This window comes from Barbus barbus (assembly GCF_936440315.1).
Source record: "Barbus barbus genome assembly, chromosome: 31".
Lineage (NCBI taxonomy): Eukaryota > Metazoa > Chordata > Actinopteri > Cypriniformes > Cyprinidae > Barbus > Barbus barbus.
In genome coordinates, this window is record NC_136759.1 from 9,551,023 (window position 1) to 9,575,769 (window position 24,747).

At 35.9% G+C, this 24,747-nt stretch overlaps 1 protein-coding gene across 2 annotated transcripts; it reads right to left on the minus strand.

The window, feature by feature from the left end:
• Window positions 1-3,218: 3,218 nt before the first annotated feature.
• On the minus strand, window positions 3,219-23,814 carry LOC306851550 (echinoderm microtubule-associated protein-like 2). 2 transcript variants are annotated; one of them, XM_079387861.1, is made up of 22 exons: window positions 23,341-23,814; window positions 19,203-19,388; window positions 18,738-18,864; window positions 17,909-18,013; window positions 11,932-11,960; window positions 11,358-11,487; window positions 10,174-10,323; window positions 9,360-9,429; window positions 9,001-9,111; window positions 8,731-8,826; window positions 7,991-8,125; window positions 7,281-7,380; window positions 6,912-7,066; window positions 6,567-6,692; window positions 6,052-6,183; window positions 5,493-5,560; window positions 5,217-5,305; window positions 4,856-4,953; window positions 4,669-4,756; window positions 4,482-4,577; window positions 4,166-4,296; window positions 3,423-4,077 (listed from the first exon to the last, which is right to left on the minus strand). In XM_079387861.1, exons 1-22 carry the CDS (start codon window positions 23,408-23,410, stop codon window positions 3,952-3,954), a joined length of 2,418 nt encoding a protein of 805 aa, XP_079243987.1. In that variant the 5' UTR covers window positions 23,411-23,814; the 3' UTR covers window positions 3,423-3,951. The 2 variants fall into 2 exon arrangements, with proteins under 2 accessions (XP_079243988.1, XP_079243987.1); XM_079387862.1 differs by lacking the exons at window positions 17,909-18,013; window positions 18,738-18,864; window positions 19,203-19,388; window positions 23,341-23,814 and adding an exon at window positions 14,261-14,385 and having other exon boundaries at window positions 3,219-4,077.
• Window positions 23,815-24,747: the final 933 nt, after the last annotated feature.

Below are 24,747 nucleotides of genomic sequence, written 5' to 3' on the forward strand. Positions count from 1 at the left end.
TCCATTATCATGTGATTGTATTGGATTGCTTTTACACAGGCTGCAGATTTGCATTCCACTGCATTTCCATTGTTCTTCTATGTAAACATGCACTAGATGGACGTGTGTGACCATTCACTCACATTTTGCGCATGACGTGGTGTTCTAAAATTGCGGCGCTCGAGACAAGGCTTGCTTTCTTACTTTATAGTAGGCTACAAAAGTATGTGAATAGAGATGTATGCCTGAATTCACAGTATTCATAAAACAGTAGGCACAAAGTCTGCAGTTGTTCTGTACTATTTTTGGCAAGATTTTGATGTGCATATCAGATGGACATTTTACTATCCCATAAGGCCATGGAAGAGGATTTGTGAAAAGCCAGTCAATCACACCACAAGATGGCCCTATGACTCAGCAAGGACATTTCATGTTCTGCCAACTGTGGCAAAATTATAAATTTAAGCAATGTTCAGACTGTTCTAAATCAGCATACTGTCACTGGTTATTCAACACTATATATAATGGTGCATTAATCCAGACGTTAGTGTGTTAAAGCTGTCTTACTGAACAAGAAAAACAGAGACATAGGCATTCATCAATACACAAACAATTATAGTAGGCCTATAATATATTGTGTATTGCACGTGCATATAATACATGCAGCATATACATAAAATGCATTTTTATGTTCCACATAAAAAGCACTCTATACTGTACTTATTGGATGCCGCCATCTTTGAAATTACATCCAATGATGCTTCATGCTAAAGTCGGGATGATCTGCAAGGTTTAAAAGTCCAACTTGGAACTGAGTTTCAGTCATCGGAAATTCTAATTTGTCTGGAATGCAGCATAAATTGAACTTTGTAAAAATGCATTCCATTTTTCCCTATTCCACTGCCTACATCATAAGCGTTTCAATGCAAAAATACATCCTATGTGAATGGCCCCCTTAGTATGAATACTGTCAAATCAGGGTGGTCACACAGGGCCACAAATCAGCTGTTAAAAGGCAAAAACAAAACAGGCGTCTGCATCAGGATACTGCTGTCAGGGTTTCTTTTACCATACTGACAGGGCGAATGTTCTTTATCCCACGTATTAGGTAGCTGCTCAAATAAATATGTGAAGATAAGAGTGTAAATTAGGCCTATTTTATAATATTTATCTGTATATTATTTTAGAGCTTCCTCTAAAAATACTGCACTGGATAACTGAAACTCTTGTACTTGTACTCTGAAGTTGGAAATTCCGAATTCCCAATATTAACTTTTAACCGGAACGCCCTCCCAAGTCAGAGTTCTGACTCGGAATCTCGGAGCAATCGCAAAAACTGCCAACTTCAGAATCCAATATGGCTGCTCATTCCATCAACAGAAGAGTAAGAGTAGTAATATTGTTTATTAGCCCTTATGTTTGTCTGTGTCTCAGTAAACTCAGTGGTGCACACAGTACTATCCAACCTGAGGACATGATACTATGGCATTAACTGTGCAAAATACCACTTTTTATATGTTAAATGCATTTTAATCGACTAGTAATTGCTAACAATGGAGTTGGTTTTCTGACTTCTCTACTGGAACACGGTCTAATTGGGTGTGACGCCATTGCCAGCTCCGACATCCAACTTCTGAGGTAAATCGATTGCAGCGCTGTTTAATGTAGCCCCAGTTTCAGTTACCTGGCTTATACACAGCATTGCAATGAGCAATGGGAAACAGGAAATATCAGCCCTCTGGGTGGTGCGACTGACCAATCAAAATCAAGCATTCTATAGAGCCATTTAATAATAATAAAAAATCCTGTTTTTACTGATGAATTTTTGACATATTTAAAGCAAAGGGGATAAATCTTGGCACAACACATTTATTGGACAAATGCCTCCACTTTTTATGACTTGAAAGCAAGTGTATTTTGAGCTTCCATTGGCTTTAATCTCAGGCTGAAAACACTTGACGGAGCTGCTCATCACAGTGGTAGAGCAAGCTCCATCTGGCTAATTCTTCTCAAGAAATGTTTGTCTAAAAAGAAGAGGGAAAAGCTTTTCATGTTACTAAGAAGCAGATATTATTTCCCCCTCCATTCATGAGCTGGAGAGCTGGAGATTAGCGCTCCCACCCACAATGTTTTAAAAGCCAATATCTACTGTGTCGTTGCTGAGCAACCAATTATCCAAGATTTGCACTTCCTCTTTGAATGCTGTATGCTATTAATGTTAGGAATATATTTTTCTTTTCATTCTAGGACACTGTAGTGTGTGGAGCATGTCAAGATACAGGCATGCACAGCAGACATCAGAGAATTCGATTGCAGCAATTATCAATCAATTAATTATTAATCATCAGATAAAATCAGAAATTAAAAGACAGAGGCATTTTCTGGTGTAAACTGATGCCAGAGCTCACTCTGCCTCCATGCTGTGATCAGCTGTATCAACGTAGAAGAGAGGAGGGGTGTAAAGAATATTGCTGACACTTTCCCCATTCAATTCCAAAGACACTTACAGTATGATTAGAGAGAAGAAAGAAATGGAAGGGCAGATGTTCTGCAATTTCATCATTTACCACAGCAGAAAGCAATTCATGCCTCCAGGAACTAGGACAGTCTATTTATGTACCCACACACATACTTAGAATGAGGTGAAAGTACTAAGTACTTCATTTAACACCAAATAACTATGAACAAATAACTATTATTAGCCCAAAACAGGACCAGATACACACACTGCAGTGTTTCTGTTCTGGCCAGAATGTCAACACTTAAAATTGTAGATGATGCAGGTGGCTGTTTATGTTTAAAGGTTTTAGCCGATGACCTTTCTGACAGTCTCCATGTAAATGTTGGCTGTAAATACAGTTCATATTCCTAAATAAACCTCCGCTAGGAGAATAGAATGTCCTAAAGAAAACAGCAACAGAGCTTTATTCTCGTCATTTTGTTAATATGTCAGAACAAATAAAACAGGTGTTATGCTATCTATGTAATATATATATATATAGTGCAGATATGAAGCTAATGGTGCTAATGATAGTATATACAGTATATGTATATAATGTATTAATTCAGTATACATATATACATATTTAGTATACATGATTACATTAAAAACTCAATTTTCATACACATTATATATTTTAAAATTAGATATTAAAAGTAAATTGAATATTTTAATTATATTTATATGAAATAAAATTTCAATTGAATATTTAAATGACAAATATTAAATGTATATTAATTTTAATCATTTAATTTCATACACATGCACACACACACACACACATATGCAAATGTATGCACATGCACACACACATTTCTCTATATCTATAGTAAAATTACAGTATTTAAATAATAGATTCTAAATTATTTAATTTGAATATTTAAGTCAGTATATTCCAATTATAGATAGAATAGCTCAACCCTTTAAGGATTTCAGGGAAATTCATTGCTATATGAGAAACTTTATTAACAAACAAAAGGCAAAGCACAGCTTAAGTTCACCCCTAGATATGCACCAAAAGCCAAGTGCCACAACATTATGATGTACTTCCAATATTAAAATACAACCTTCACTAAGTGACAGCATTATATATTTCTATAGGCTTCCGCAAAACAAACAGCAGCTAAAAGTCTTTAAATAGGCTTAATTCGTGTCAACAGTAGACAACATGCTTCTTCTCCTGCACCAGAGCTCCTTCTGGTGGCGGTTCAGCAAAGTGTACAATTCACTTTAGACTAGAGTTTGTCAATTATCACTAATTTAAGCTCAGCCTCTACTCCTCAAACAATCACAGTGATTACATCTGGACCATTGGCAAAACTGACTCTGTACCAGCACGTAATGGAAAACCTAATAACAGTACACAATATAGGCAAACAGGACAGCAGAGAAGGGAATTAGGCACAGCAGTGTTGCCCTCTGGTGGGCAAGAGTCTACAGTGAGGTTGTATCTGGAAGGCTTAGAGGTGACTTCAAGCGAGCACCCATTGAAGAATGCTGGTGTCCTTCCCACCAGTAGAGATGAGATGACTGTCGTCATGGAGAAAGGCAATGTTGGTCACATGGCTGCTATGTCCACCATAGATATGGCTGGGAGCCTGTGGATGAAACGAGACAAATTTTTTTTTATAAATGACGATTTGACTGAATGATCAATATTGAAAATAAAATGCAAAAAAATCTCACCCTTGGCTGGGAACAGGGGTTAGAGAACAAGTGCACTTTGCCAAAATCATCAGCTGAGGCAAGAAGGTTGTTGTCATGTGACCTGCATACAGCATTAATGTCTGTGCCATCAGCACCTTCTGGCCAGATTCCTTGGAAAAAAATTAAAATAAATAAATAATTAAATTAAAATAAAATGGGACAAGTAGAGATAAATCTATTAATTTTATAATACCCAGAAAACATTATTTCAATATATCAGAACCATTTCCAGGAAAACAATTAAATGAATACCTAAGAAATAGCTTTTTTTCATATTATGTATAAGGTGACTTACCAAACACACTGAAACCCAGCACACAGGTGGAAGTGGCCCATTCTAGATTGCGCACTGCATCAGTACTAGTTATATGCTTCCCACTGGATGCTTCCCCTTTTTAACAGATAACATATAACCAGCCATTAATACAAAGACATCTGAGCTCCGTTCACTGACAAAGGTGTTAGGTGAGAAAACAACTCACAGAATAAGATCTCATAGTCGCCTGAGTTGGTTACAATAAACTGGCTGTCGGTAGACCAGTCGAGATGAGTAACAAAACTGGAGTGTCCCTACGGATGCAAGACACGGTATTAAACGAGTGCTAATGGTCTCTAATTAATTACAATGAATAGAAACATATTTGGGATTCATTTTCTTGCAAAACTCACAGTGCATTTGCAAACTCGGCTGTATTTCCTGCCGTTCTCAGTAACAGAGTAGATGTAAACAAAGTTGTCGTGGGAAGCCACAGCCAGGTACACCCCATCTATGAGACAAAGAGGATGTGAGTGGCAATTGTGGACACATACACTATCAGTCACAAGTCTGGGTCGTTATATTATCATTTTTATATTTTATTATTATTATTTTACTTTATTTTAAAGTATGCATTAAATCAATGAAAAGTGACAGTAATGGCTGTAAAACCTAAGTTTCGCCATCACAGGAATAAATTATATTTATATTTATAAAATATATTAGGAATAGCAGTGACTAATGGCTAAAAGCACAAAAGAACACTAAACACACCTGGAGAATATTTAACAACGGAGATGATTTCATTGCCATCTGTATGCATAGAGACAAGATCACGGGTGTCAGTGTCCAGCACCAACCACCTGCAAGACAGAAAAAAAAACAAAAAAAAGGTTTCAATATTGATCAAATTTAGTCTATATTTTAATTAAATATACGGTTAAGAAATTACAAATTTTAAAGCTGTTAAATATTTCTGATTTATTTTTTGTTGAAAATCAGCTGTTTATGATAAGTCAGTCAAAACAAAGTTCCAATTCACAATCATACCTTCCTGTCATGGTTCCCACAGCAAGCACAGTGCTACTGGGATGAAATCCAACGGAACGTCCAGGGTCCTAGAATAAAATATAAATACAATGTAAAAAACTAAATATTGCATATTATATTTATAATAACTATTGTAAAATATATGCATTTCATTTTTATATTTTAATATAAATATTAAACAATAAAAATAATCACAAGTATGTTTTATAGAATGTAACATTTTATAATGCATAACTTTATTAAACATTTTAAAATATATGTATCTAATTTTTTTGATTTTAATATATAAAAAAGTAAAAATATTTTCTATACAACGTATTAAAAGTAAATACAAATATAATAAAATATATTACATTAATTTCACTATTATGTGCATTTAGTTTTTAATATTTTTAAAATGCTAAATCTATATATATCCATAGCAGAACATTTTAAAAACGTCTAAAACGGTCATTTGTCCTCAAAGTGAATATACAGTATGCAAAATAAAACTAGCAAAGCAGTTTTTGATGTTTACATATTACAGGAATGTATAAGTAAACACAGAGTTCATTCAAACCTCAATGGCCTTGCTCCACAGAGGCAGATGGGAAGAGGTGTCCCAGAGATAGACCTGCTTGTCTTGACCACATGTCACAAACTGCTCAGTACTGGGATGCACATCCAAGCCCCACAACTCATCAGTGTGACCCTTTCATAGAGAGAAAACACCAGAGACCAGGGTAAGAATGGATATTTTCATCTGAATAACTAGTCTCAGTACAGGAGGCCATGTCCTGTACTAAATACTTCTGGACAGGTAAATTGATTACTGTGGTATAACCTAGTTCAGAAACACCACATCAGGCATGTGCAAACACATAACTGTGGCTATGTTACATCTGGTCTCGTCCTGTTTAAATGAGCGTTTTTTTGGTCACTATAAGCTGCAATAAGGTCCAGGGCATATGTTGTCTATAATCAAAGGTCTGGCTACAAAAGACTGAGGAAACATGTGGTGATCTTGTTGACTTGTGGCATAGATATTAGGCCAAAAGGCATCTAAACACTCTGTAATATCATCTGACAACATACCTGAACAATGGGAGTGAGGGACCCAGAGAAAGAGCCCCGCAGAACAGCATTTCGGGTCGTTCCCACAAACAGCTCGTCCTGTTTTCCTTCAGCTAGAGTGCGGACGGGCCCAAAGGCCTCAGGAACCTGATTACACAGCGAGAAATATATTAAGGAACAAGTAATCTGTACATCAACTAAAACACAATTACGTGAATTCACTGCTGATGTAGCTGGATCTAATAAATAAGACAAATGAATGCCTAGATTACATTTCAGTACTAGAAATATAACATCAAAACAATAAAAGTCATATTGGAGAATAAATGGCAATCATTCAAAATTCTCACAAGAGCACCACTTCACCTCAATTTCGCTCTTTTTGCGGTAATCATGGTCCCACAGCAGCACCCTGCGGTCTTTTCCTCCACCTGACACCAGCATTCCATCCTTCAGCACACACAGAGAGAAGATCCCACCCTCATGGGCTCCCGAAACCACCTGGCTGATCCGGTTTCCACCTTTAAGTCAGAGTTCATCATCAAATCATAGACTGCACTGAGGGAGCATCTCCAACAGCAGACAAACAGATGGATGTACTGCTATTCTGATTGCCAGTAGATAAAAACATGCATTAAATGTAATTTATTTCTTAAAAATGTGCCATCTGGATAAGTATTTCGGCAGAAACAAAAACAACACTTTACATGTATAATGGCAGAATTATTTCCTGACCTTTTGCCCAGATGTAGATGTTTCCGCTAGAATCTCCAGTGATTGCATCTCCATTCTCAGCAAAAGCGACACAGAGTACATACTTGGGTTTTTCGTGTTTCTGAAAGGAAAACATAGGAATATATTAAATAAAATTATTATAAAATATTTTTGTGCTGTAGGGATTTAGAATGCAACTTAAATTGATTTATTATGAAATAAAATATGCACTCAAACACTTATTAAAAACAAAAAGATTTAGAATAAATTAAAAAATAAAATAAAGTTAGATTAAATTAAATTAAATGACACTAAAATAAAGAGGAATTGCAATGCAACTTCCAAAATAAAATTAAATAAAAACAAGGATTTAAAATAAAATTATAAGGGATTTAAAATAAAATAAAAAATAAAATAAACAGAAATTTAGAATCTAACTTTCAAATGAAACATATAATACTATATATTATATGTTTCATAATAATAATATATAATATATATATGGTGGTGGACGAGGAGACACCACCCCTCACAATGTAGAGCGCTTTGAGTGCTTAGAAAAGCTGAAAAGCGCTATATAAATGTAATGAAGTATTATTATTATTATATATTATTAAATTAAAAACTAAATCAAATCAAATCAAAATTTCAGATATAGGCAATCAACTCAAAGATCACTCTGTGCTGTCTTTGTATTTTCGTCGGAATACAGAAAAATAAATGTTGCAAACCTCAAACAGTCCCTGACGTTTTGTAAGAGTATTCCCTTCCATTGTCCAAAAGTTGATGTGGGACTTCCCGCAGGTGAAAATAAGGTTGGCCTCCATAGGGTGGAAGACAGCACCCAGAACTGAATCATTGGAACACTGCAAAATCGTTGAGTGAATATTTTACACAAAATATGATGCACTCTTCATTTGATGAAGTGGCAATTTTTTTACTACTTCCCAGTAACCACATATACATCACCAACACATCTGTGAAACTTGCACACTATTAAAACGATCATATTTATGTGCAAACATGATCATTTTAAACAAATTTAAATACTTTCAAATCTACCTGAAACAGCCTGAAATGTAATATTCCATAAAAATTATTGATTTGATCCACTGAGAACTGATTGGATTGTGAAAAGTGGGTGTTGCATAATAGGATAGAGCCCGGCAGTTGGAATAGAAGGGGTTAAAAGAGATGTTAGGAAAGCAATTTCATAGGTAGTGCAAGTCATTACATTATAAAATTAAGAGAACAAATATGACATTTTCCAGATGAAAATGCAGATGTCATAGTGCAGGGTTTTAAACCACGTGGTCTGTGAACAGAACACTCAGCTTTCTGTTATTGAAAGACAAATCACTATGCCAGGAAACATTATTATAAACAGTACATTATTAGGTCTAGTATTGCTGCATTGTATTAACTTATATAAATGCCTCATTCATTCGTTCAACTTCTTGCCTTGCCTCACCTTAACCTCCGCCAGTTGCTTTTCTTTCTGCCAGTCCCAAACAGATAAAATGTGGTCAGTTGCATCATCAACCGCACACAAATGAGCACCACCATTCTGTGAAGAGGAGAGGTATTATATCCATATAAAATACCATTGTTCATTCAGCCATTTATCATTGTTCAAATATTCATTATCTACACCCATTGTGCCGATTTCTCATATGTCATATGGCATCAGAGCACAGATTATTTATCCAGAACTTAAAAAACGAAAGAAAAAAAAGCTTACCGACTTTGAGAAGCCAACGCAGGTGACAGCTCGGTCAAACACACCTGCTCCGATCACATGAAGAGTGTTTAAACTGACAGAGTCCCACACACGGACATGAGGCTGCAAGGCCTGATGGGAAAATAAATATAGAGTTATATGCATATGATTGGAAAATAAATATTTAGTAACATTACACACTTCTGTACAGTCACTTTTGAACAATTGAATGCATTATTGCTGATTAAAAGCAAATTCTTGATTTAAATAGTGATCATGAGCACAGTGGTTTTGTTTCTGAGCACACAGAGGTTCAAGCTAGTTCAAGCCGCAAGATCAACAAATCAATATACTGCTACAGAATGTAAATGTGAACTAACTTTGCCATCTTTGGCTGTTCCGGCAACTTGTCCTGTTGCTATGGTGACCATGTCTGGATGGATGGCCAAACTGCAAAGAGAACATTGTCAGGATCAGTGCTTGTCAGTCATTTCTTGCCCCCCTCTCACCAGGGAACAGTAAATGAATGTAGACGAATCCTAGAAAATGCAGTAAACAGGCTGCAACTGTTTTGCAAACCCGCAGGGATTTTTGACAGTCACAGAGAGAGCATTCTAGTGTTATTTTAATTAGTGACAAATGCTAATTAACTAATATTTTACAACAAATAGCATATTGACGCTCTGTTACAGCAGAAGAGATCTACATAAAATATTCTCTGAACGGTTAATAGTACAAGCATTGCCTTGCAGCCAAACAGAAGAGGAAAAAGCAGATGGCAGAAAAGATCTGGATTGATTGCAGGTGTATTTGCATACACGGCAGGATTCACTTATCTTGTAGATAAGAGTCTGTCAAGCAAAGCAAGATCTGGCCCTAAAAATGCAAATTTGCTCAGCTACTAGCAACACTTCCTGAGTACATTGGCTCTTTTTGCTGAATGATAGTGTAAAATATTTGTTCATGAGGATGATAACATAATGATAACATCTTAGGGACCTTTGAACAATGACCTAGTTTAAGAATAATCTGTATATGAAATCGGAAGTGCTTTTTTTCCCTGTATGATATCAATGTTGTACTGATTTCGCTCCTCCAGTAGTTCAACTAGCGCTGTTAAGATTCATTAACAGTAGACTAAATGACCAAAAGCATGTGGAATCTCTCTTAAAAATCAATATAATGTATATTTACCACTTGACATCATCATTATGGCCCAGATAGTGTCTTTGTTGCTGCTCTTCCACATTGTAGAGCACCACTACGGAAGCATTGAAGTACATAATCTCTCCCGTTGGCAGCAGGTAGAGGTTGGAACGGCAGTCTCTTCCCCTATAGCCATAACTAATGGAGTGTGTTAAGAAACAAAATAACATTTCCATTGACTGCAGTAAATGACCAAAGATGTGTGCTATTAAAATCGACACTATTTTGTGTCACATTTTAAATGGGTTTCAATTCTATTTAAAAAATTAGCTCAAATTTACTTGAAAGTCACTGATGCATTTGTATTATTAACAGAACTTGAAAAATTGGAACTCATTTAAATTCATTTTCATTATTGGTTATTATTACAATACTTATTTAATTTTCTTTATTGACCAATTTATTGCAGTAATTTAAAAATCTGAATAAAGACTGGACTGGAAGCAAATCACCTATAAATTCTCCTTTTTTCTTTAACATGGTAAAATTCATACAATGTTGAATACAAACTCAAAATGATCTATCAATCAAAATGCATCATAATTTAATAGTATAATTTAATAGTACAATTAACTTCAGTTACATTTAAAGGAGCTCTATTATGCCTTTTTACAATATGCAATATAAGTCTCAGGTGTCCCCAGAATGTGTCTGTCAAGTTTCAGCTAAAAATATCCCACAGGTAATTTATTATATCATTTTGAAAATAAGTGGAAGCAGAAACACGCTGTTTTGGTGCATGTCTCTTTTAATGCAGAAGAGCTGCTGCTCCCCGCCCCCTTTTCCAGAATAGGGCTGTGACATTTCCGCTCGAATCTCAGATACTCTGCTAAAAAACATCTATTTGGTTTAGATTATTACGTCTATCGCGCTGAAATCATGCGTTTTAAACCGTATTAGTTTAAACTTCTGATATACGTTTTTTTGAGCGCACACATCTGAAGCACTTGCACAGAAAGCGGATGTCACATGGCTTCTGAGTACTAAACTAAGTTCTTTCATGTCTTTTTGTGCTTAAACTGCCAAATATAAGTTTATGTTAAAAACACACATCAGTTACAAAAACAGTTTTCTAGGTTGGTAAATGCACCAGGGACCCAATTATAGCACTTAAACACAGAAAAAGTCAGATTTTCATTATATGTCACCTTTAAAAAACATCACAAGGATACACCCATTGAAGTTTTAGCTTGCGCTCTGGCAGCGCCACCTTGTGGTCAAGGCTGTAGCTTTCCCTCAGCTGGTCTGGAATATGCATGGTGATTGGACGTCCACGTATGAACATCCTCACGTAACCATCATCTGTTCAGGAGGAGCAAATCGTGAGTGGTCAGACAGAAACAAGCAGTAATGTACTGTAATGGATTGTTAGGGATGATTTGTCAAATTATCCAGTCCCTACTAACAGAACTGTGTTAATTTAGATACTCATTACAACACGAGACTGACTGGAGGCATTATGGCCATCCAAAATGGCTTTTAGCTGTAATGCAGACGATAATACCATCCGGTCAGGCTAATTTATAAGGGTAATTTCCCATAACATAGGGCTCAGTGTCTCTAGTTAAAAACAGATTAACAAATATTACATATATATTAAAAATATTTATATAGATGTATATATAAAAAAATGCATTTCCTCAAATGGAAAAGGAAACTGCAATTGAATAAAAAACTAAACAATCATGTTTATTACAAAACTTACTGCCATGGTTCATATGTACAAGCAAATAGACAAAAACTTACCAGCATTGAGGGTGCACTCTTTGGTTTTGCTGAAAGAATAAGGAGAGAGATGTCTGTCATTTATTAATTCCTTCAAAGACTACAAGCCAGACAAAAAGGCCCCATACGTTAAACAAAAACTTTCTAAAAACCATTTCTGAAAAGTTTTGTTTGCTGTCTTTGACCTGTGCTTTGTGAGAGGATGACTAATTCATTGAGCTCATCCATTAATCCTGACCCAGCTTTTATGTGGACTCTCTGTGTAATGGAGAGAACACGGAGTTAAAGTGACAGGAACAGAGGGTCACCCAAAACTGCTTTCAACTTTAGTACAGGCAGTTTCAGAGCCTGCTTATATGACTAAACAGATTTTGGGGAGGTTCCAGCACTGGAGGGGGTTTGCATCGAAAACAAACATTGCCAAAACTGCTTTACACTGGAGGCTTCAATTAAAAAAAGGAAAAGAAAAGAATGTTCTGTTTGTGTCTGATTGTGCGTGCATTTTGTAGCTGCCTTTCCTAACCACACAGTTTTCCACTTCCTATTTGCTGATGCATGACTCATGATTGACAGCCTGTCTCAGACAGCAAGACGCAATAAATTAGACCCATCAATCCAGAACCATTTGCTGGAATAGGTTTGTAGGACTTGACTATCCACATGGGGATTAGCATTGACAGCCATCAGTGTCTCTGGCAGGACCTTTCTATAGGGCAAAATGACATGTTATGTAAAGGGAAGACAGAAGGATCGTGGGTGCAGATGAATAGAAATGCTCTCACAATGATCTGTTTGTGTCCATGCGGTCCTGCAGAAACCATCCAAACACTTCATTAAAGAAAAGCTTGAACCAAAGCAGGCCACACCAAAGCAAGCCTGGTCTCTAATAACCCCTTTTCAGAGCGGTGTAGACAGAATTCTGCAATACTGCCAATATTTATTTATTTATTTATTTATATATATATATATACTGATTTTCCTTGCATTTTTATTGGCAAAAAAAAAAAAAGTGTTATTTGCAGAATCATGTATCAAATTAATTGTCCAGCTTTCTGTAAAATCTGTAACAAAAACATCAAGACCTATCATTTTGTTCATCATTTTTTTCCCCATCTATATGTAAATGGCTAAATGTGAGGAACAGTTTTCATAAGTATCACCATATTGAGATCTGGAAACAGAAATTTTAGGTAAACATTCAAACAAAACATCTGGATTATGATCTGATCTGGAGTATGCATGTGCCTTCACAATTCAGTTTAAACCATGAATTATGCCACTTTTTACTCTCATTTGGACTTAATTTTGAACCATGTTTACAACCAATATCATGCTTATTGTATATAGAAATTTATTTCTATTTATAAATGGAATTTTAGGAACATTTCAGGACTCCACACATCTGATTTAAGGTGATGACACACAAAATGGCAGCTGACCTGGCAACAAAGCCATTTTCTCATTAGCACATACTGGAAAAATCGATTTTACCAGTAATCACTCTAGGCTGTGTAGCAACCATAACGCAATATGATGCTGTAAGCATGTGCCACTAATGTGCTTGACCACAAAGCAGCCTTATACTAATGCACAGACTATGCACACCCCATCCATACCACACACAGCATTGATGACGTGTTCCGATTTGACATTTCATGACATTTATACATTAAACACAATGTACAAGATATGCATGCAAAGTTTTTTTTGGATTATATTGAATTACTAAGAAAGTGAATCACTAAAAGGAAGTTCTCTGGACATGATGTCCTCCAAACCATTTTCTTTCCTACAGTAAAGCACTCACTCTAATTTGCCTTTGAAGCTTTGTGTGTGTGTGGCAGTGGGTGGGTTCCATGTTTAATACATGCAACCTAGCGGCAAAAACTATCAAGATTTAAAGCACTAAAGCAATTAGTAAACCCATGCATTATATGTAACATGTCTTCAACTTGAATGGAAGTTGAATGGATAGCTTTCATGTTCATGATAATCAAAGCCAGATGGAAAACATGCATATTTTTGTTAAATGACTCACAAAATGTTGCATAAAATATACAAAAGTGAAGCCTTGCAACAGCAAAGTGAAATCCATATGCAAAATTCTGTTCGATTCTAGACATGCTTTTAAATTCTATTGTTTCCATTTGTGAAGTTAAAACACAAACTCAGCCCAGGTGTGTTCGCTTTATCGACAGAAGCCATGATGCTGAGAATATTCCTGTTTGCCAACCTATGTTTGCTTTGTTGTGGGAAACTGAACGCAATTCCATTACCAGCCTCACCCTAAAACTACCAAAGGTTTTTCTTTTGAAGACCTGAAAGCGTTCAACAAGAACTTCAGCTTTACCTGGTTGACCTCTTCATGTTGTTTGTCCAGTTATTCCGTTTAAGTGTTAGCTGGAATTTGCAGAAGCGTCAGGCAAAAGACTGAGTTCCTTGTTTGAGTTAACTTCAGCTCTGCAGGAACATGAACCTTGCTAACCAATGGCAGAACACTTCCTCTGTGTGCATGACAGCCCCTTTTTAGGTGACCACACCCCTCTGTGCTTCAATGCAGTAATATGAAGCACTCTGTGGTCAAAAGACTGGTGAGCGTGTCAACCAAGTGATGGCGCATGTTTGCCATGCACCATACGAAGTTTAATCTCAAACAATCATCATGCCATAAATAAAACATTTCTAAAGTGTCTGATCTGCCATACAAACATCCCGCAGGTGCATGGTGGGAAACTTGTTGGAACTGATACTTAACCCTTTAGTAGACTGAAGCTTTCATTAAGTAGTACTTTGTGATAACAACAAAGGCTTATTGGACTTATTGGAATTTTTTCTACTGAAATGGAATTTTACATCATTTTTTTCAAACAGGAAAATATATTAAAAAATATTGAATTTAATTTAACACTCTATTAAGTGGTAAAATAGTTAATGGATTTCAATTTATGAAAATTTAATGAGAGTTTTCCAGTGGTTGCTATACAGCTCTGATAAGATCTCAGTCGATAACACTTCTATTGACAGATGTCTAACCTGAACATCAGTGTTAACCCTCCTTCCTGGAAATCCATTTAGACACACCATAAATTATTTATCACTATTTGATCACATTCTTCCTAAGCTTTCTTGCAGTGTCCACAAGTGCACTTTTTAGTTGAAATATCTTTCTTACTAAGAAACGCTCAAATGTTTGGGGTTGATATGATTTTTGTTAATGCTTATGAGTCTTTAATGCTGATCATGGCTGCATTTATTTGATTAAAAAAACTGTAAAAAGCAATATTATGAAACATTTGAAAAGAACTGTTTTCTATTTTAATATATTTAAAAATGTAATTTATTTCTGTGATGACAAAGATGAATTACCAGCAGTCATTTCTCCAGTATTCAGTGTCAGACGATCCTTCAGAAATCATTCTAATATACTGATTTGCAGCTCAAGAAACATTTCTTTATATTATCAATGTTGAAAATGTTGCTGCTTAATATTTTTTGTGGAAAACATGAATTTCAGGATGAACTGATGAATAGAAAAAATTGAATACTGAGCTATTTGAAATAGAAAATCTCATTTTATAATATTATACGTCTTTACTGTCAATTTAATGCATCCTTGCTAAATAATTTTGACTCCATATTTTTTAACAATATTGTAACAGTAAAACATGGTCAGAGCTATGTAGGGGCGTAGCCATCATTTCAAAAGTGGGGGGGATGGAATGTCTAGTGTTATACCTGTTCTTTTTGTTGTTGTTTTTTTTCAGTTAACCCTTGTCTAATTGACAGGTTTTATTTTTAATCATACCTTTTTGCTTAATATGCTTTATGATTATATTATTATGTATGATTATAAAATAGAAGGAAAGAAAGAGAGAAAAAAGAAAAAGAAAGAAATACAACAGCTTGTCACTGGGACAGTACCCTTAAAAGCACATCTTTGTACCTTATTTACCCCAAAAAGTTTCATAGTTGTACATATTGGTACTCTAATGTACTAATATGCACCTTTTTGAGTATAAGTTACAAAGATGTCCTCATAAGGGTACTATTGTTTACATATTTCAAATTGTATTTTGTGTGTATTGTATGTAGAGTACATGGCACACAGTAATGGATACTTGCACATTCACATACTTCTTTATTCTGTTCTGTTCTATTATACATTAGTCTGATTAGTCTATGTTAAAAGGTAAAGAAATATCTTATCATAGACAATGCTCTAAATAATCTTTACCTCTGAAGCCTCACTGAAACTTTCTGCCTCATTCACTCTCATCTGTGAATTCACTCTGCCTCTGTCTACAGCAAATAAAGTAGTGTTTGAAACATGTACATACAGGGAATAGTGACATACAGAAGACAATAACTAATTACTGCTGGACAATAACCAGTCATTTGTATCCTAAATTAATTTTTAACACTTTAGAATGATAAACACATATTCACTATTAACTATGACTTTTGCCTCAATAAACTCTTCATTTACTGCTTATTAATAGCTTGTAAGGTAGTCGTTGTAGTTGTTAAATTTAGGATTATGGGATGCAGAATATGGTCATGAAGAATACAGAATTAATATGTGCTTAAATACTAATAAACAACCAATATGCAAGCTAATAATTACCTACTGTAGTTAAAAATGATAGCAGAGAAGTTGTTCATCATACTAATGTTATTTTTTATTTTTCTATATTTATATATGTGTTTTTTATGATTGGTCCATATATAATCCTACAAACGCTTGTGTATTAATAGACGTTATACAATATAAAAACAGCCAGGTGTTAAAAGCCACTCTTCTCACCTGTCGCTGTGTGTCGTCCTAATTCTGTCCTAACAAACCTAGGCTGACTGTTTCTTGTTCATTCTTGACAACACATAAAAACGTCAAATTAGTGCAATAATGACAGAGCACCCCTAAATGAAGATCGATCCTATATCAGATCGTCAGAGCTTGCATACTTGATTGAAATACATCATGTAGAATTGGCAGAGTGTCACAATGCTGCAAACGCTGTAAAATCTCAGTTCAACATTATCTTTAATCTTATTTGAAGGGATCTGATAACATACATACGTGTTCAAATAAAAGACGTCACAAAAGAGTTACAGAAAAATACACTGAAAATAAGTGCATGTTTGTCCAGGCAGCTTTTTATTTCTCCATATAATAAACATCAAAACTTGCTAATTATTCAACAAGAGCAATAGGCAGAGTCACTCAACATTGTGCAAAACTATTCGGATCCCACATGACAACTTACGCTGCTTGACTTCTTCGTAAAAAAGGAGTGAAGAGTTTCTTGCCGCTTTGAACTCATCTCGACCTCTAATGAATGAGGGACCGCGGGCGCAAGCCTGGGCATGTCGTGACGTCACAAACTGAGTGACTGATTGCCATGGAAACGTAAATGTCATGTATATATTATCCTGTCTCTTTGAATTTTAAATCATTCTGCATTTATATACATTGCTCCATTAACACCTCACCATGTCGAGAACACAACTGTCCAATGAAAAAGTGCGGGGGAGGAATTTACTTTTTATAAAAAGTGGGGGGGACACGTCCCCCGCATCCCCCACATAATCTACGCCCCTGGAGCTATGTTTGAACCAGAACACACAATGGTAACCTAACAAAGGTGCTCTCTGACATTTTGTATACTCTACATGTATTTCATAAAATTTCAAATCAGCAGTAAAATGACAATGATATCCATGGTGCCGATTTAGCTCATAACATTGTATAAAATGGTATTTTATAAACGTTTTTTTTTATGGATGGTCCACCTCTTCCCCCTTACACTATCTCTGGTGTCTTGCTGACCACAGGTCTGGATCTGTCATCTAATTAGACACTGAGGTAGCATCTATTTTTAGCTCTATTGACATCTTGTACTAGCCTCAAGGTTCGGAGGGAAGGAGAAGAACTGAACTTTTATCTCTTTGCATAGAACAATCATTGAGTTTAATGCACTTTATTTAGATGAAAAGGTACCTGTCTCTCTTTCCACATGTTGAGCTGCTGGATGAGGTGGTTCTGCTGCGGGGGTCTGCCATCTCCTTTTTCACCGTGGACAGGCGTTCTGTGGACATGCTCTTCCTGCCACACAGAGACAAGAGCATGAGGTGGAGAAGAATGAGTGAAAGAAATCAAAGAAAAGAACAAAACTGCATGACTGCTTTCCACATTGAAAATAAGAAGAAATGTTTCTTGAACATCAAATCAGAATTTCAGAATGATTTCTGAAGGATCATGTGACACTGAAGAATAGAGTGGCTGCTGAAAATTGAGCTTTGCCTTCACAGGAATAAATTACATTTTAAAATACATTCAAATGCAAAACGTTTATTTGAAATTGTAATCATTTTTCACAATATTTCATAATAATTGTATACTATTTCATCAAGTAGTATTGCAGTATATACTGATATTGTAGTAAATATGGAGTATGATAGTTATTTAAGATTATGTCAGTCTAGAAGTATTAAAACAGCACAACAGACATTACATTACAAATTATTAATATTAATTATGAATTATTATATTAACTATTCATATTTCACCATACATGCATAAGAAACCAGCTTTCTTCTGTAAAATTCTACAGATACTTATATGTAGCCTGTAAACGAAAAGGTCCAAGAAGTTGTTTTACTCAATATCACCACCTTGAGGCAGAGAAGTAATACTGCACTAATATTGTTGGTGTGGAAAAAAATGAACATATTTTCAGCATATGTGATACCAGCATGTCTTCTAATAAAATGGCTTTTGAAAAATAATGAGAAATAAATATGATATATATCTTGCTTATAACTCTCACCTTTTGATAGACATCAGCACCTCCTTTTTCGGAGAGGAGGGAGAGGAAGGATAGCCACTCAAGCGTTTTGTTTGCACATAGCCATTTGTCAGAGGCTTGGATGGCAGAGCTTGCAGTATCTGCCGAACTAAATCAGGAAGGAAGAAACAGAGGAACACAAGTGAGATCACATGCAAATTATCTTCACCTCCCACATGGAAACTTTTTATGTAACCACTATATTGTGCATTAAAATACATCCCTGTAGCTCTTAGGGTTGAATTATCTTAATAGTTATGAACCTATGATGCTAACACAAAGGTTACATATTATAGTTTTCAATCAGTAATGCACCCCTGGACAAGGTTAGGTTACCATCAGAATATTACAAGTTGCTTAAGATGAAAAAAGTATCTTCCATTTGGCAGTTTTCTAGGCTCTAAAGCTGCAGTGGCAATCAGCAGAGGGACATGATGAAGCACTGACCTTTAGTAGGTCCACCTTTCTTGCTGCTGGCCTGTGTGATTTCCTCACAGCAGCCCAGCCTTCTCAAAGCATCTGCCAGCGCCGCCTTCAGCAGATGAATCTCATCCTCCTGCAGCTGCACCCTCTGCTCCAGGTGAGAGAGACGGTCATCCATCTCCATCCCACTCCCGGCTGACACATTATCATCTGAAAGAGACAGACAGATATTTGTAGAGTTTATCCAAATCTGTATAACTTTCTTTCTTGTGTGGAAAAGAAAAAATATATATATTCTTGTGCTCCAAAGACAAAAGTCATACAGGTTTGGAATGACATGAGGGTGAGTAAATGATTACTATCCCTTTAAACCAGTGGCTCTCATCCTATTTGATTCAAAGGCCTCCCATAGTCCAACACGATATTCAAAGGCCACTCAAAATAAGGTATATAAGGTATGATATTATGATGTTTCCCTTGGTACCTCTGTAATTATGACAAAGCTGCTTGTTTTCAAACTTTTTTATCAGAAACTTGAATCTTTGATATATTTATTACCTACAATTAATTTTGTGAATCCAGTTATTGTAAAAGCTGTATGTTTTAAATAAATAAATAACAAGCAATAGTTATTAGGAGTGGGGTAAAAAAAAAGAAATATAAATTCTGTTTACATTTTTAATTAAGTTAGAATATTTACAATATTATTATTACTATTAACATATGAACATTTGATTAAAATTAATATATTACATTAAATCATCCTGCTGTCCCTTGAAAGTTTGCTGGGGCCCCCTAGTGGACCATGACCCCCTGGTTGAGAAATACTACCTTAAGGTATTTTTGGATAGAGACTGCGAAAAGGATTTGCTTCAAAAAGTCACTAAAATTTGGTTCACAAAAAGTCACCGCCTAAAGCGGAAAGTTCATTTTAATTGACAATATTTCGATATTTAAGTCATTAATCCTGCTATGACACCGGTCACTTCATACATCCACTATAATAACACTGGGATCTATTTGGTTGTAAGTAATTTTTAAAAAATTGTAGTTCAAAAACAAATATAAATGTGTGCATTTTTAAGTTCAAAACATCTGTGATTAAATATATTTATCCATCAAAATGTGTTCTTACCACAAAATAAATCCATTAAAATCACTTGAAAACAAAAACTGAAAGCCTGAGCGAACAATTGAGAAAGTTTCAAATGCTAACAACGCTGATTCACTGTGGAAGCCATCAAATGTGTATCATTTACATATACAACTTATAAATATACACAATAATCAAAACTAAAAGGAATTTTACTGTCACTTTTTTTATTAAATTTAGCTCCTCAATATTTCACATAAAACAGTGGCTCCTTGTCTCTGTTTCAATCTCAAGGCAATGCAACGGACTCCATGCTAAGTGTGCATATATAATAAACCTCCCTTAGTGCCTGTACCGCTAACACGTGGAGATCACAGCTGTAAAGCAGCATCAGCAGGTGGTGAGCACGTCAACTGAAATAATAAAAGTGAAAGAAAAAATGGGAGGCAAAAGTAGAAGGTGAGAAGAAAGCAGGATAATGCTGAATGGTGATGCTGCTGGAAGACAAAAGCAGTCTGGAGGAAACCGGATGCTCAGTGACCAAGCGTGTTGAAATATTCATCATCCCGTTCTGTTTGTACTCCCCTCCTACCTGCCATTCCAGTCAGTACTATGTCCACCTGTCAGTCACCCAATCGGACAGCCTGATCCTCCGCAGCTCTCTAGTGGTTTCCTAAAGGTGCCTAACGCCTCCCTGGCCAAGGTTTCTTTCTCCCACCTTCCCTTGGCTTGCTGGATGGCTGATCCCGTGTCTGGACCTCCCTTCCTCCCCCTCCCCCACCTCTTTCCCACTATCAGTGCTGTGTGTAAAGAGGAGAAGGGTGATGTTTGTAACAGGACGCTGATTCCCGTCTCCTATGCGGCAGAAAACTGCTGGTGGTGCTGTTGGCAAAGAGAGAGCTTTGGCTTGACTCCAGACCTGTCTGATGCATCGGCCAGGCACTACCAGGAAGTGCACTGACCAGCCTCTCCACCAATGGGACACTGAAGTGTGTTCATGCATTTGACAATATATGACTTGTTGTTTTATACCCCTAGGGCGCATGCTCATTTTCTTAATCAATACGATTCACATTAGGGATTTTTACTGTACAAACTGAATTGCTAATGTCATAGCCTGACCTTAGATATGCAGAGCCAGTGTTTAATATCAGTCGAAACCATCCTACTGTACAACACGGACAGACAATCTCTCTGACCCAGGCTCATCTATACTGTCTACCCATCCATCTGTCATCCAGCCAAACCATCTGTCACAGAAATTGACCTACTGGAAAACCCAAACAATGACCACTATGTACACTGATACCTATCCTTGAGAGAACCTGTAACTCACAAGTACGAAGATGAAATAGTCATTTCTAAGTGACAACAACAAGCTGTGCACAATAAGTGTTAGCATGAGGATGCCATAGTGATAATATTGAATTTGCTAAAAATACCTTCAGTGATTGATTGTATGATATTCAATTCAAAAAATGTATTCAAGCATTTTAACTGTCTATATATATATAGTTGTATGTGTTTGTTAAATATTTTCTTATATTTGTTCTTATTTTCTATATATTTGCACCAGCTGTATATATACTGTATAAATAGAGATACATATTTATAACATATTTGAAGATATTGAAATGTATATTATATCTGGTTCTCAAATAATGGACCACAACCCAAAAATGAGTTACAAGTCTGTTCTTCAACACTAGGGGATAAAAATATTCAATGGAAATAATAAAATGCAACTAACCACATAATCAACAAACTAGGATAGCAAAATCAATAGGCTTATTGTTGCTAAAAGGGAGGAAAATCTTATCTTATCCATATCTTTTGACGTTGAGGTCAAAGGCCATGTTTCCAAACAGACTTTGTGATATTTTGATCAACATTCATCAGCTGGTAGACTGGCTAATACTAATGCAATATTCAGAACAATGTTTTAGACAGGTAAATCACATTCCTGCTGTTGTTTATGGTATGCATTTACAAAATTGTCAGACATGATGCATATCATTTTGCCTATGCAATGATTAAATAAATATTTTTTCTTCTCTGCATTTCTCCTCTTCTTGAGCTGGCTTCCTAATCTAGATGTTTAATAAACCTGCCATTGTATATAATGAAAATTGTTTGCTCTTTGACAAATTACTTTTGCTTTGGATAAAAGCGTCTGCTAAATGCATGAATGTAAATGTAATGTTTTCATGATAAAACTCTATATCATAATCAAATTCGGTGTTATGCTCGTTCAAAATTTGACTGTAAAATCTGGCTCATATTGCAAAGCTCTCTGAGAACAACAAAAATATTTTGGTTAATGTTTGTTAATGATTAAATCTTACTACAATCCCATTTCAAATCAAAATCTTTGCATTAATAGTCAATATAATGCTGACAACAGACAAGATGTTTACTACTGAGCTTTATCACTACGGATACACTGTAACCCAGGTAAATCCATCTTAATAGGTGCGTAATGTTATAGATTGCTGGGTCACAACAAATAAGTAACTCAGTACATTTTTTCCACCAAAACATTATGCATAGCTGAAATCAAATAACAAAGGCCCAAAGAAACAAGCTGAATCAGGATAAGAGGCTCAAAGCGTATTACCAGATGAGGGAGGAAAAAAGAATGAAAAATGTGAACATGAGAAATCATGTAGCTCGGAATTAAATTTTCTAATATTTATCATGAGCCTGAATCTCTGAGTAACGTTAGATGTTCATTCTTATACCCTGGCACGGATCCCAACCGCACATATACGATAAGAAAATGCCTTGGGGAAAATAACATTTGCATGTAGGCTATATAAAACTGATCACAATCTAAACAAATGTACCCATCACTGACAACACAGACAGTTTATTTTCTTGTGCCCTCACAGGCAGTGACGCACCGACACGTCAATAACATTACATTGCTCAAATGTTAATGTAAAAACTGATTAATATCAATGACAAAATTCGCTTAGGTTATCGACCTGCGTAATGAAAACAAACCATTTCGTGAGGCTCTCCAGCGCATTCATTATGAATGGCCAGTCAAGTCGCTACCAAACTTACCGTTGCAATACCGAAGCAGAAGCGTGTTCGTGTCATACAGGTTCCCACATGAAGCTACTCGCTCCGACATGTCCTTCTCCTGACCAATTCCTTTGTTATTTCTTTTAAATTACCGTTCCTCAGATCCGCCTGCCTGCTTTCCTGACATACGAGTGAACCTTCACTACCTTTCCACCGAACAACCGACGACAACCTGTGCTGCCTGCGTTTCTATAGCAACAGCCTCACCGCTGATCTGCTACCCAGAGCGAACAAGAGAGCATGTTTACTCTTGGAGTCCCATAATATGCAGTCACCACTTTCATAAGCACGATGTATATTTATATCTTGATTGGTTAGTCAAATTAACAAGGCCTGAGGGCAAAGGCTACAAAGATATCTGCCTATTGTGCACAGCCATGAAAGAGATGATCATTATTTTCGTGCGTAGCCGGTATAGAGATATTTATCTTGGGAAGTTACCTGCTATATTGTGGTGGTGTCATAAAGTGCCATGCCCTTGACAGTCAAGCAACTGTTTTTCTATTCTCTAACAGTAGATGGCGGTATAGGTATGATTAAAACACAATTGTTTTTGTATTTGGCCAGCGTTTTAAAGCACCAGCGCCACAACATCCCTGTTGCAAGGTCATTCTAATCTTAATTATAATCTCAACATTATAGGGAAACATAATAATGGTCAATGTTCAACATGCAATCAAGCAGAAACTGTGATACATGTTTTAATAGATTGCCCAGTGTATAATGCTGAGAGGGAAGTCCTGCTAGATAGTGTCAAAGCATTAGGATACACTAGACTAGCAGTAGAAGAAATGCTTTCTTTTTCTGCAGTTAGACCATCAGCATGGAAGCATGTTATGACATTTCTAAAGTCAACTAGATTATATGAGAGAATTTAAAAGTTTAAAGGTTTATTTTTATTTTTATTTTTTTACGTAAAACGTCTAAGTCCCTATTGATACTCCACACCCACAACAGTCGGTGGCGGTAATGCACCATTTTGGATGCCAACCGCCAATAAATTAAAGAAGAAGAAGAAGATCCCTGTTGCAATTAACTATACTCTGACTAACTAACTTACTAAATAAATAAAAAATAACGTACATGTTGCTTTTACGAGGTGGTGATGATAAAAATGAGACAGGAGGAAAATGTTTAAATTCGGAAAAATATTCATATAAATATATGTTTCCAATTACTTTCATGGCTCCGTAGATTTTGGCCGTGCAGGGAGCCATCTCTTTTAAAGAGCCAATTTAACAAGTAGGTCTTCTTGGCAGGCACGAACACCAGTAAAACCGTATCGATAAATTATTGTCTGACTAATGATATTACTGTGTCGACATGTCGAGAACCATTGCCTTCATAACATTTAAGCAAACATGTCGCGGTTCTGATTAGATTCAG

What these genes read in the sequence shown, in the direction of transcription:
- LOC306851550 (XM_079387861.1), bottom strand. Translation starts at nt 23,410, where the DNA reads ATGTCGGAGCGAGTAGCTTCATGTGGGAACCTGTATGACACGAACACG. An exon ending in GAAAGGTGGACCTACTAAAG is followed by an intron (nt 18,865 to 19,202) that starts GTCAGTGCTTCA and finishes TTCCTGATTTAG; the next exon opens with TTCGGCAGATACTGCAAGCT. An exon ending in AAGCTAAAACTTCAATGGGT is followed by an intron (nt 10,324 to 11,357) that starts GTATCCTTGTGA and finishes ACACTCCATTAG; the next exon opens with TTATGGCTATAGGGGAAGAG.